Below are 13,783 nucleotides of genomic sequence, written 5' to 3'. Positions count from 1 at the left end.
GTGCTATGGAGAAGAATAAAGTAAGGTTGAAGGCATAAGGGGGTGCTTGGAGTGTGTGATTTAATAGAGGTGGTCATGAAGATAACTTCTTTCATAAGATGACACTTAAACATAGACCTAAAGGAAGTGAGTTCTTATCAACAAAAGACCAACCCCTGAGTTATCAGGAACCATGTCATCTGCACTTTCTAAGTAAGCAGTGCATGAGTATTTGACAAATAAATGAAAGAATGAATATTTCTATGGGGTGTTCACAACGCTTGAGTGCGTACACGTGTACTTACTTGTGTCTGACTCTTTGTGACCCCATGGACCATAGCCAGGGATTTTTCAGACAAGAATACTGGAGTGGGTTGCCATTTCCTCCTCCAGGGATCTTCCCAACCCAGGGATCGAACCCAACTCTCCTGCGTTGTCAGGCGAATTCTTTACCACTGATCCACCAAGGAAGCCCAGAACTTAGTTCTACATTATAGAACACTCATCAGTTTGCTCTGTGCAGCTTTCCTGTACTTTCCTGTTAAATATGCGAACATCTTAGTGTCCCATATTCATATATCTCCAGGGTGCTCAAATTTGTCATCTCTTTTGGAGAAAAGAGCAATGTGACATGCCAACCAAATAAATGCTTTTCCTCTCTTTCTGAGGGTAAATCCTGGACCTTGACCTAAGATTCCTTAGAAAGGCACCTTCTGATCTGGCCTTAGACACCCCTGTAACTCTTCTGGAAACCTCTCAAGGAGGGGGAAGCATCACACAAGTCCAGATTCTCTCCTTCTAAGGAGGTCCAAGTATTAATCACTGATGGTGTGAGTGAGGGGACCATGGGAGAATACTGGGAGATCTGGCTGAGTCCCAGAGCAGACCTGAATCCCCGCAGCCCCAGACCAAGTTAATATCTCAGCAGTTTTTCAAATCAGAGGAATGCTGACAGGTCCATTGCCATTTAGGAGAGTAAGCAGGCCAAAGGTCAAGCAGGTGCAATATGATTCTGGGCATCTGGAAAATTTCTCCAATCCAACAGACCAGTACGGTGCTTTGAAAACTTTCACATACCTATGACTCACCAAAGGATCCTGTTGAAATGTAACAAGTATTCAGGTGATACCATTGCTGCTGGTGTGGTCTGCCGACCAAATTTTGAGCATCAGGCCTCAAGTGGTCCACAAACTTGGCTGCATACTAGAATCACCCAGGGAGCTTTTAGAAGCTAGCACCTGAATATCAACCCTTCCCCCATGACCAATTAAATCAGTGTCTAGGGGAATAAGTCAGAGAAGGCAATGGCACCCCATTCCAGTACTCTTGCCTGGAAAATCCCATGGATGGAGGAGCCTGGTAGGCTGCAATCCATAGGGTCGCTAAGAGTCGGACACGACTGAGCGACTTCACTTCACTTTTGACTTTCTTGCATTGGAGAAGGAAATGGCAACCCACTCCAGTGTTCTTGCCTGGAGAATCCCAGGGACAGGGGAGCCTGGTAGGCTCCGTCTGTGGGGTCACACAGAGTTGGACACAACTGAAGTGACTTAGCAGCAGTAGCAGCAGGGGAATAAGATGCAGAAGCATTACTATGAACAAAGCTAGTGGAGATGACAGGATTTCAGCTGAGCTATTTAAATCCTAAAAGATGATGCTGTTAACAAGCTGCACTCAGTATGTCAGCAAATTGGGAAAACTCAGCAGTGGCCACGGGACTGAAGAAGGTCAGTTTTCATTCCAATCCCAAAGAATGTTCAGACTAGTGCATAATTTCACTCATTTCACATGCTATAATGCTCAATATCCTTCAAGCCAGGCTTCAACAGTACATGAATGGAGAACTTCCAGATGTACAAGCTGGATTTAGAAAAGGCTGGGAACCAGAGATCAAACTGCCAACATCTGTTGGATCATAGGAAAGGCAAGGGAATTCCAGAAAAACATGTACTTCTGCTTCATAGACTACACTAAAGTCTTTGACTGTGCAGATCACAACAAACTGTGGAAAATTCCTAAAGAGATCGGAATACCAGACCACCTGATCTTCCTCCTGAGAAACCTGTATGCTGTTCAAAAAGCAACAGTTAGAACTGGGCGTGGAACAATGGACTGGTTCAAAATTGGGGAAGGAATATGTCAAGGCTGTATATTGTTACCCTACTTATTTATATTATATGCAGAGTACATCATGCAAAATGCCAGGCTGGATGAAGCACAAGCTGGAATCAAGAATTCCGGGAGAAATCTCAATAACCTCAAATACAAAGATGACACCACCCTAATGGCAAAAAGCAAAGAGGAACTAAAGAGCCTTGTGATGAAGTTGAAAGAGGAAAGTGAAAAAGCTAGCTTAAAACTCAACATTCAAAAACTAAGATCATGGCATCTGATCCCATCACTTCATAGTAAATAGATGGGGAAAAAATGAAAACAGTGAAAGACTATTTTCTTGGGCTCCAAAATCACTGCAGACAGTGACTGCAGCCATGAAATTAAAAGATGCTTGCTCCTTGGAAGAAAAGCTACGACAACCTAGACTGCGTATAACAAAGCAGAGATATTACTTTGCTGGCAAAAGTCCATACAGTCAAAGCTATGGTTTTTCCACTAGTCATATACAGATGCGAGAGTTGGACCATAAAAAAGGCTGAGAGACAAAGAATTGATGCTTTCGACTTGTGGTACTGGAGAAGACTCTTGAGAATCCCTTGGACTGCAAGGAGATCAAACCAGTCAGTCCTAAAGGAAATCAACCCTGGATTTTCACTGGAAGGACTGATGTTGAATCTGAAGCCCCAGTACTTTGGCCACCTGATGGGAAGAGCTGACTCACTGGAAAAGATCCTAATGCTGGGAAAGATTGAGGGCAGGAGGAGAAGGGGGCAACAGAAGATGAGATGGTTGGATGGCATCATCAACTCAATGGACATGAGTTTGAGCAAGCTCTGGGAGATGGTGAAGGACAGGGAAGCCTGGCGTGCTGCAGTCCATGGGGAAGCAAAGAGTCAGACACGACTGACCGACTAAACAATAACAAAATAGGTATTTTTTAAAACTCCTTAGGTTGAGTCCTACGTGCAGCCAAGGTTCAGAACTACTACAACTGGCCAAGAACATGGGCTGCATTTCAAGTGACAGGTGAAGGGAATTAACATTTAATAAGCACCAGCTGTATTTCAGGCACTCAGCATTCTACATAGATCAATTTCCTAGTAGTAACCAACTTAACAAAGTAATAACACCTGACACTTGTACAGCTTCTTATAATTTTACGGGGAATTTTTATTCATTTAATTCTCTTAATTCACTAAGGTAGAAAGGACGTAGTCGATTTTTTTAGATGAGTAAAATGCAATGCATATTCGTGACTTGCCCAGATCCAATAGTAAATGGAAGAGAAGTTCAGTTACCCTGACACGTAGCTGTCTGCTTTGCTTAAGCACTTCGACCTCATCTGAAGTTGGATACACAAGGATGGTCGTGCACAAGAGTCATGTCAGCAACACTGGACACATGACAGAATCTAAAGAGGCTGCAGTCATCTCACCAAAGATATTCTCGCTGATACACAGATTGATTAGGAGACTGAGACCTGAATAGAAAAGAGAGCTCAGTCTGTTGAGGACCTTGACAATCTGAGAGCAATGACATTAAGACACTTAGCAGAACCCAGAGGACTGCATTGCACAGGATTCACTTAGTTCTGCCACAGATTATGGAATCAGTCTTCTCCTTCCCATAGGGCCTAATGGATGATCTGTGCTAGAACCACCTCTAAAAATAATTTGCGGAGCTTCCCTGATGGCTCCGGAGAAGGCAATGGCAACCCACTCCAGTGTCCTTGCCTGGGGAAACCCAGGGACAGCAGAGCCTGGTGGGCTGCCGTCTATGGGGTCGCACAGAGTTGGACACGACTGAAGCGACTTAGCAGCAGCAACCTGATGGCTCTGTGGTAAAGAATCCGCCTGCCAACGCAGGAGACGTGAGTTCAATCCCTGGCCTGGGAAGATCCCACATGCCACAGAACAGCTAAGCCTGTGTGCCGCAGCTACTGAGCTTGTGCTCTAGAGCCTGCCAGCCACAACGGCTGAGCCCACACACAACTGCTGAAGCCTGCTTGCCTTGAGCTTGTGCTCTGCAAAAGAGCAGCCACCACATTGAGAAGCCCGCACACCTCAACGAAGGCTAGCCCTGGAAGCAACGAAGACCCAGCACAGCCAAAAATAAATAAATAAATAAAACTATATTAAAAAAATACAATATACAAATTATCTGCAACTGGGAAGAGATTAATCTCCAGAATACACAAACAGGTCATGCAGCTCAATTAAAAAAAAAAAAAGACAACCTAATCAAAAAATGGGCAGAAGGCCTAAATAGACATTTCTCTAAAGAAGACAGACACAACTGGCCAAGAGGCACAGAAAAAGATTCTCAACATTACTAATTATTAGAGAAATGTAAATCAAAGCTACAATGAGGTTATCACCTCCCATTGGTCAGAATGGCCATCATCAAAAAAATCTACAAACAATAAATGCTAGAGTGGGTGTGGAGAAAAGGGAACCCTCTCACACTGTTGCTGGGAATGTAAATTGATACAGCCACTATGGGGAACAGTATGAAGGTTCCTTCAAAATAGAACTACCATATGACCCAGCAATCCCAGTCCTGGGCATATACTTGGAGAAGACCATAATTCCAAGAGACACATGCACTCCAGTGTTTATTACAGCACTGCTTACAATAGCCAAGACATGGAAGCAACCTAATGTCCATCAACAGAGGAATGGATACAGAAGATAATGGTGTGTATATGCAATAGAATATTAGCCATACCAAGGAACAAAATGTGCCATTTGTAGAGACGTGGGTGGACCTACAGCCAGTCTTACACAGTGAAGAATGTCAGAAAGAGAAAAACAAAGATTGTTTATTAACACTTATGTGTGGAATCTAAAAAAATGATACAGATAAACCTAATTGCAAAGCAGAAATAAAGACAGAGGTAGAGAACAAATGTATGGACATCAAGCAGGGGAAACAGTGATGAGATGACTTGGGAGATTGGGATTGACATGTATATGTATATGTATATATATATATATATATATATATATATATATATACACACACACACACACACACACGCCATGTATAAACTATATAGCTAATGAGAACCTGCTCTATGGCACAAGGAACTCCACTCAGTGCTCTGTAGTGACCTAAATGGGAAGGAAATCCTTAAGAAAGAGGGGTATGTGAATATGTGTAGCTGATTCACTTTGCTATACACCAGAAAATAACACAACCTTGTAAAACAACTGCACTCCAATAAAAAGTTTGTTTAAAAAGATAAAAAGAAAATTACTGGGAAATAGCCTGTTCACCAGGGGTTTCCTGGGTGGCTTAATGGTAAAGAATCTGTCTGCGTGTAGGAGATGCAGGAGACATGGTTTTGATCCCTGGGTCAGGCAAATCCCCTGAAGGAGGGCATGGCAACACACTCTAGTATTCTTGCCTAGAGAATTCCATAGACAGAGGAGCCTGGTGGGCTACAGTCCATGGGATCACAGAGTCGGACAGGACTGAAGCAACTGAACACACACACACACACACACACACACACACACACACAGCCTGTTGACCAGCAGTGAAAAATCAGTCATAGCAGTAACCCTTACTGCTGGCAGACAGGCCATTTCCGATAATTTTTAGGTAGTGATAATGCCATTTGATATCCAGGAGGGCCTGGGAGAGAGCCCCTGGGCAGGTCATGTATGGGGATGGTAGCCCCTTTAAAGTGGGGACCTCCTCAAACAGGAAGAATGGAAAACCCTGCAGGAAGAATTCTATAGAGCAGCCCTGGGCCTCCCAAGAAACAACAGGGGCGTCTGGTCAACCCAGCAGACAACTACCAGTCTGATTTAACTATTTCTGCTTCAGGACCCCAGGTTGCTTGACAGTACCTGCTAGTTCATCACCCTAAACAAATAAATGAATTTTTACTCTTTACCATGTACAAAGCATCACTCGTTCACCATCCATTCAGTGACTGACTCATTCACTCACTCATGCTACGGTTACTGAGAGCCTGCCTTAGCAACAAGGATGAATGAATACTGATGAATGAATATTTCTATTCATGGATTCACAGTAGGAATTTTCATGTTCTGGAACACTCACTCACTTGCCTGAGGAAAGTTCCAGTAAATGTATATATTGGTCACAGGTTGGTGTGTTTAATTGCTCCCACAGGACTCACACAGATGCATCACAAGTGAGGAACCTGAATGCAGACAGACTTCTTCCTCGGGAATTGGACCCAGGCCTCTCTGATTTGGAAGCCCATTTTAGAGCACACCACCTCTCAAGCATTTCAACCCGAGATAGGTCAGTGATGTCGGATGTTGGAGGACTTTCTCTGCAGTATTTATAGAACATGATAGGAGCAGCACTTGTTTCAAGGCAAAAGTAGAAGCCGGCAGCAAAGCAGCAAGGAGGAATCAAATTCATTGCTCGTGTCCTCCTCTTGAGTCTCTGAATCCTGCAGTACTAATAGGGTTTGGCCAGTGAGGCATGACTACATTTGCTGACTTTGCTGAAGCTGAAGGAAGGAAATAGCATACAAAATTGCAACTCCCTTTATAATCTGAGTTGATATCTCAATAGAAAAAAAAGGGTAAAAGGCATAGAAAAATAAGAGAAAAATGTAAGTGTCAAATAATTCCACGAAGAATTCAATCCAGCTAGAAATCAAAGAATGTCCATTAAAACAATAAAAATATAAATAAGCAAAGATTTTCAAAACCCTGAAAATTGTGCCAGTATCCCAAAATAGAGAAATCCTGTAATGGCCTATATGGGAAAAGAATCTGAAAAACAGTGGATATACATTTATGTATAAGTGATTAACTTTGCACAGGGCATCTGAAACTAACACAACATTGCAAATCAGCTATACTCCAATAATTTTTTTTAATTAAAAGGAAAAAAGAAAAATTATTTTAAAAATATGTATGATCATATAGTGGAATCCTATGCCAACATTAACATCATGTTTGCCAAGAATTTAAAACTATTTAGTGACATAGGGGCACTCACAATATACTGACATGAAAAAAAGCAGGAAATAAAACTATAAAAATGGTATACATCTAATTTGAAAGTGTGTTTTTATGCATAGAAAAAAAAATACTGGAAAGAACTCTATCAGAACACTAGCCATGTCTGTTTCGGGGTGCGTTTTCTTTGTCCACATCATCTCACACTCCTGCATGAGAGTGTGTTACTGTGTGGATGAGGTGCTCCACCAAGAGTCAGGATTGCCAGTTGTGTAGATCACATCGCTACAAAGCCACATCTATGACATGAGGGGTTCAGGACAATCTAGATGGTTCTCGAAGTTCTTGTGAGCTCTAACATATCAGACATTCATTCAACAAGCATTTACAGAGCATCTATATAGAGCTACGTACACTGTACCAACCCTGGGGTCTTCCAGGGGTAGATTCCAGTCAAATGCAAAGCAGAGTTTGAATGTGGCCTCCCCGTGCCATATTACTTGCCCTTTTTATGACTAAGCTTTTTAAAAAATTCATTATTTTTAAAATTTGGCTGTGATGGATCTTAGTTGTAGTATGCAAACTCTCAGTTGGGACAGGTAGGATATAGTTCCCCCACCAGGGATCAAAATTGGGCCACCTATATTGGGAGTGTAGAGTCTTAGCCACTAGACCACCAGGGGCGTCCCTCTCCCTAAGCTTTTTTTTTTTTTTTTTTTTAATTTTATTTTATTAGTTGGAGGCCAATTACTTCACAATATTTCAGTGGGTTTTGTCATACAGTGACACGAATCAGCCATAGAGTTACATGTATTCCCCATCCTGATCCCCCCCTCCCACCTCCCTCTCCACCCGATTCCTCTGGGCCTTCCCAGTGCACCAGGCCCGAGCACTTGACTCATGCATCCACCTGGGCTGGTGATCTGTTTCACCATAGATAATATACATGCTGTTCTTTCGAAACATCCCACCCTCACCTTCTCCCACAGAGTTCAAAATTCTGTTCTGTACTTCTGTGTCTCTTTTTCTGTTTTGCATATAGAATGGCCTCATATTCTTCCCTTTCTTCTCTTCCTCTTATCAAACTCTGCTTTCACATAGAACTCAACCTTGATCAGATGGAGGTGTAAGTGAATGGCAGTATCTTAAAAGACTATCTCTTGCAGAAGGGCTTGACTAAATAGGGATAAGAATTTAAAAAAAAAAAAGAATTTTACCTAAAGGAATGAGGCCCTTGTGGCCAAATTTTAGGGAAAAGTTACCAAGTTGGAAAAGATTTTGGAGCTGTCAGAATCTTAGCTTCTGGATTTCCCTTCCCCAGCCTTGCTTATTTGCCTAGTAAATTCTATTTATTTTCACAAACCAATTCTTTGTCATGCCTTCCACATGCCTCCCAGAGAGCAGGGCATTTCCTCTTTCCTCTGCACTCCCAGAGGAGCTTATGTTGCCCTACTATTATAGTGACTCCCTTGCACTGTGGCTTTTCATTAGTATTTCTTTGTAATTTCCACATTAGGCTGTGAGCCGCCTGAGTGTTTCATGTTCCCTGCATCCACAGTGTGCACCCCCAGGCCCGACCTAAAGTGGCAGATGTAAGACTAATTGATGGGCATTTCGAGGCCCAATGAGAGTGACCTCCTCACCCTGTGGATGGGGCTATTTCTAGGTATTTCAATGTCACTCCTTAAACAAACAGACCAAACACTGACCATATTATCTTTGGGTTTTTATCAGAATGGATGGCCCTTTTTAAAAATTAATTTTTATTAGAGTATAGTTGAACAGAGGAGCCTGGCGGGGTACAGTCCATGGGGTCACAAAAGAATCAGACCCTGACTTAGCGACGTAACAACAACAGCAACAAGAATAATTGCTTTACGATATCGTGTTAGTTTCTCCCGTAGAGCAAAGTGAATCAGCTATGCTGCTGCTGCTGCTAAGTCGTTTCAGTCGTGTCCGACTCTGTGCGACCCCATGGACAGCAGCCCACCAGGCTCCTCTGTCCCTGGGATTCTCCAGGCAAGAACACTGGAGTGGGTTGCCATTTCCTTCTCCAATGCATGCATGCATGCTAAGTCGTTTCAGTCGTGTCCGACTCTGTGCGACCCCATGGACTGTAGCCCACCAGTTTCCTCTGTCCACGGAATTCTCTAGGCAAGAATCCTGGAGTGGGTTGCCATTGCCTTCTCCAGAACCAGCTATATGTTTACATATATCCCCTCTTTTTTGGATGTTTTACCCATTTAGGTCAGGGATGGCCGTTATGCGATGAGTTATGAACTTCTAATTTCTCCCCTTCTAACCTTTAGAAATTCTCCAGGTTTATCAACTTGGGGGTGGCAACATCATTGGAGAGGGAGATCAATTTAACAGATGGAGATCAATATTTTTTTTTAAATGAAATACAACAGAAGTATAGAGAAGAATAATAAGAAAGAAGATAAAAGAATTTCTGATCCAACTGCTCCCCAAATAATAATGCCTTGTTTTGTGAAACTGTTGTTTCATTTGTGTGTGTATGTTCTGTACACACCAAGTCACAGTGAGCTATGATAGAAAGCATGGGAAACCACCTTCCTAAACTGTTCGGAAGAAAGGAACCCCACCCTTCCTGTGCTGTCTGCCCCGGGCTGAGATTTCACTGCCTTGTGGATGCACCCTGGGAACTGCCTCCTCCCCTCCTATCTTGCACATACACAGCCCTGGAACTGGCAGGATATTTTCCTTAGTGTTTGTTTAGAGTCCAGGGAATTAAGAAGACAAAGGTGGACTTTTTTGACCAGGAAGAAAATTTAGAGGTTCACACCCACCCTCTCTTACCATTCCTGGGATTCCTGGAACTAGTCTTGTCGTGGATTCTGAGGAACAGCCTGCACCTGACTGGTATCTCAGCAAAGGCCCCCCTTCCCTCCCCAAGGCTCACAGAGGCAGCCCAGCCTCCTCCAGGGTTTGGATATTTGTGTGAGCAGTGCCTGCTCTGGGACTCTGTGCTTCTCAACCCTGTTGCTGATATGGCTGGCATCATCAGGCCCAGGCCCACAGGCTGAGCACCCTATTCAAGGAAGACTCTTGAAACAATCCTGAAGAGGGTATCCCTCAGCAACTTGTACATCGTCTCGTTTGATTCTAGCAGTAAGGCAGTATAGGGGCTAAAACTGCCTTCACCTACACTAGTTGAATGGCCTTGGGCAATTTAGCCTCTCTGTGCCTCAGTTTCCCCATCTGAAGATGGGGATGGCCACCATACCTACATCAGAGAAATACTATAAGGCTCAAACCAGCTACACATACAAAGTGCTTAGAACAATCCCTGCGCACAGTAAGCATTCAATAAATGTTTAACATTAATCATCCTGTAAGCCCGTTCGACAATTATTATTTTTCCAGGTTTATAGATGAGAAAATGGGGTGCAGAGAAGTTAAATAACCTGCTCTATGTCATGTGTCCAGCAGAGCCAAAGCCAGGATATAAATCCAGATCTCTGTCTCCAAGTTCTGTGATCTCTTTCCCTAAGGATTTAGGAGCCTGTGGGCATCAAACCACCTCCTGTGCTGAACTTCCACCTTGTCAGTCTTTGCTGGGCATTTCTGGATCAAAGGCGGCTGGAAGGATGGCGAGTCCAGGGCAAAGTCTCTTCTCAGGATTTTAATTGGGAATACAGAATTTCTCTTTGAGGGAGAATGTGTGTGTGTGTGTGTGTGTGTGTGACAGGGAATCCGAAATTGGGGTCATTGCTTGCACCGGCACGCTTCTTGAGTTCTAGGCTAAGTTGACAGTGGTGAGCATATATGGTAGAGTCCTGGTACCTTCAGTTGCCTTTCCATAAAATTCTCACTATAATTGAGTAGGGCAGTTTGAGATGGAGATGGCAATGTGAGTGAGGATTTCTTGGGCTGAGCGGCAGCCGTGCTGTATGTCCTGGTCTTTTCCCAGCCTGCGATTTTCCTGTATATGTAGTACAAAGACCTAATAACTGTCTCTGCTTTTTCCTTGCTTGTAACTCACAGAGGGAACTGAACTTCCATGTTCAGGCCCCAGAATAGAGCCTGAGGAAAAAGATAATGGGCATGGTGATATTTTTAAAATGCTTAGTTTTTCATCCACTAGAGCTCTCTGTAATGACCATGCTGCCATATATAAAGCCTCTGAAAATAGATATATGTATAATGATCGAGAGACACAGGATTCTGCAATATTTTTAAATTATCAAAGATATTTTGATGTGTTTGGGATGGTTTTCCTGGATTTTATTATGTGCTCAGTCATGTCCTACTCTTTGTGACCCCATGGACTGTAGCCCACCAGGTTCCTCTGCCCATGGGGTTTCCCAGGCAAGAATATTGGAGTGGGTTGCTATTTCCTTCTCCAGGGGATCTTCCTGACCCAGGGATCAAACCCGAGTCTCCTGCATTGGCAGGCAGATTCTTTACCACTGAGCTGCCTGGGAAGCCTGGATTTTCTTATAGTCAATTTTTTTTTTTGAGAACTAAAATCCACATGGGTTTTGTATGATAATTCTGTTCATCAAAGTATTTGATTATAATGTATGTCAATTATGTCTCAATAAAACTGAAAGAAAAAGGAAGAACAAAAAGGCACCTGATTGAGCTGAGCTTTCACATAGGGCTGGTTAATAAACTGCTATAGTTCTCCAGTAGTCCTTTTTGCAAATACGTGCAAGGGCTGAGCCGAGCCTAGGGACTGATAAGGGATCTCGGTACTTACTAGAATTCTTGGCACTCCTAGGTGCTCCTGAGTGTAACTGATCTGAAACTGTCCAGGAGGAGCTACGGGAGGAGTTCCTGGGTCACTCACATGGGATTAGAGAACCAGTCCCAGCGCCAGTTTCACAAAGAGGTCATGTAATGCAGACAGAATAAGAATTGACTTCAGCATCTTCCCTGAACTCACACCAAGAACTTTATGAGAAAAAGAAATGCTCCCGTAATGAACATGCAGCCAAGATCTTCCCACATCTCCAGTGTGTGATGTCGACTGATACCGAGTCCCAAGAGAGGAGCATTGCTTAGTGGTGCTCCCCATCTGACCCACGAGCAGAGGCAAGGTCAAATGACTTCTGCTGCCCCAAGATCGTGGGCAGACTTACAAGAACAAAGAGTAGGAAATTTGTACACCGAATGAAGCCTGCACATAACCCTGAATTTCATGTCATTCAGGCCTTTTAACAATAGCTTTAACATTATCTGAGGAAAAGAGTGGCTGCAACCACTGCCCTTGAGAAATCAAGAGGGCCGTCAGCTGACAGACTTTGTATCTTTACAGACTATAACGCATTGGGCAGACTTCCCTGGTGGCTCAGTGTAAAGAATCCTCCTGCCAATACAGAAGACGTGGGTTCGATCCCTAGGTCAGGAAGATCCCCTGGAGAAGGGAATGGCAACCCACTCCAGTAATCTTGCCTGGAGAATCCCATGGACAGAGGAGGCTGGCAGGCTACAGTCCGTGGGGTCGAAAAGGAGTCGGATAGGACTGAGCAACTAAACAACGGCAAGCAATGCAGTGTGCAGCACGTTCACTTGTCCTGTCTGAAGAGTCTGAACACACTTCTGTTTTTCACACATCCCAGCTTTGCAAGATTTCCAGTTTTGTAAGAGATTGAAATGGGGCAAGACTTCAGGATATATTCTCAGCACCCTGGGGTCCCCACATCCCGATCACAGGCCAGTTCCCGCCTCCTTGGACGACGTGGTCCGAGGGCCCCCTCCCACTCACCTCCAGCACGATTTCTTTCAGCTGGAACTGTTTCTGCACGACTTTATCTGAAGATAGGGGCTCGTGGTAGTAGAGACAGAGCAAGTCATATTTCTTCAAAACCTGCTTGAAGTTCTTCTCGGTGAGACTGACCACGCGGTCCTTGCCGTCATAGGTGGGGAAGTTCAGTCCCTCCTCCGCCCTGCAGGAGGAGAGCAGGTAGACCCCCACCACAAACAGGTGGGCTCTCTTCATCTGGGCAGAAGTTTTCTTTCCCAGAAACGCTGATGGTAGGCAAGTGAATGGAGCCTCAGAGGACTTGGTGGGAGTCATGCGGAGCAGAGAGGCTGATCTGGTCTCTCTCCTTGGCCCTCCCTGGGCCCGAGAACCCCGTCTTCACCTCTGCAGGCTGCTGACTGTAGCCGTGGGCTCAGACAAAGCAAGCAGAGGCTCACACCCATGCGTGCGTGGAACCGGAGCCAGGCTGGGCCGCCCAGCCCCAGATAGCTTGCATAGCTCTGCCCAGCCCGTGTCTCATCTGGAACTCCATTTTTAGGATGCAGTTGTTTCAGGCTAAAAATAAATCATGCGATGAATAAAAAAGTTAGATAGGGCCCCGTTGAGGGATTCGCTGATACAGTTTGCCAGGCTGGTGGGGAGGGAGGAGGCAGGAGGGAGACAGGGGAACATGCGCACATGAAATGAGGAGGCTAGGAAGGTCAGAGGAGAGAAATCCACTTGGAGGGAGGAGGGCAGAAGGAGAGGAGGGAGGCATGGGATTGTGACGTGTGGATGTGCAGGGGGTCACTCAGATGCTATTGAATCAGTCTATTATCCCAGGGATTGGTGTCAGCCTGTCCCCACGCCTACTCACCACTGACCTGGGGACTAACCCGACCCCCAGGTGGACTTGACGTTCTGCACCCGCCTTCCCCTGGCTGGCCGCTGCTCTGTGTCCCCTGTGGCTCTGCCAGTCACTGAGCAAGGGATCGAGGGTCACCCTTTCTCCATGGAAAGAGCTCCA

The 13,783-nt window shown here is 44.6% G+C and overlaps 1 protein-coding gene across 1 annotated transcript in view; it reads right to left on the bottom strand.

The window, feature by feature from the left end:
• Positions 1 to 13,386, bottom strand: part of CASQ2 (calsequestrin 2) — a 74,203-nt gene extending 60,817 nt beyond the window's left edge. Inside the window, exon 1 of the mRNA XM_065927176.1 lies at positions 12,781 to 13,386. Within this exon, the coding sequence (XP_065783248.1) occupies positions 12,781 to 13,092 (312 nt within the window). The 5' untranslated portion in view covers positions 13,093 to 13,386. The remainder of the gene's footprint in view (positions 1 to 12,780) is intronic.
• Positions 13,387 to 13,783: the final 397 nt, after the last annotated feature.

Source organism: Muntiacus reevesi, chromosome 1, assembly GCF_963930625.1.
Source record: "Muntiacus reevesi chromosome 1, mMunRee1.1, whole genome shotgun sequence".
In the NCBI taxonomy this organism is placed as follows: domain Eukaryota; kingdom Metazoa; phylum Chordata; class Mammalia; order Artiodactyla; family Cervidae; genus Muntiacus; species Muntiacus reevesi.
This window is presented reverse-complemented; position numbering and strand designations above follow the sequence as displayed.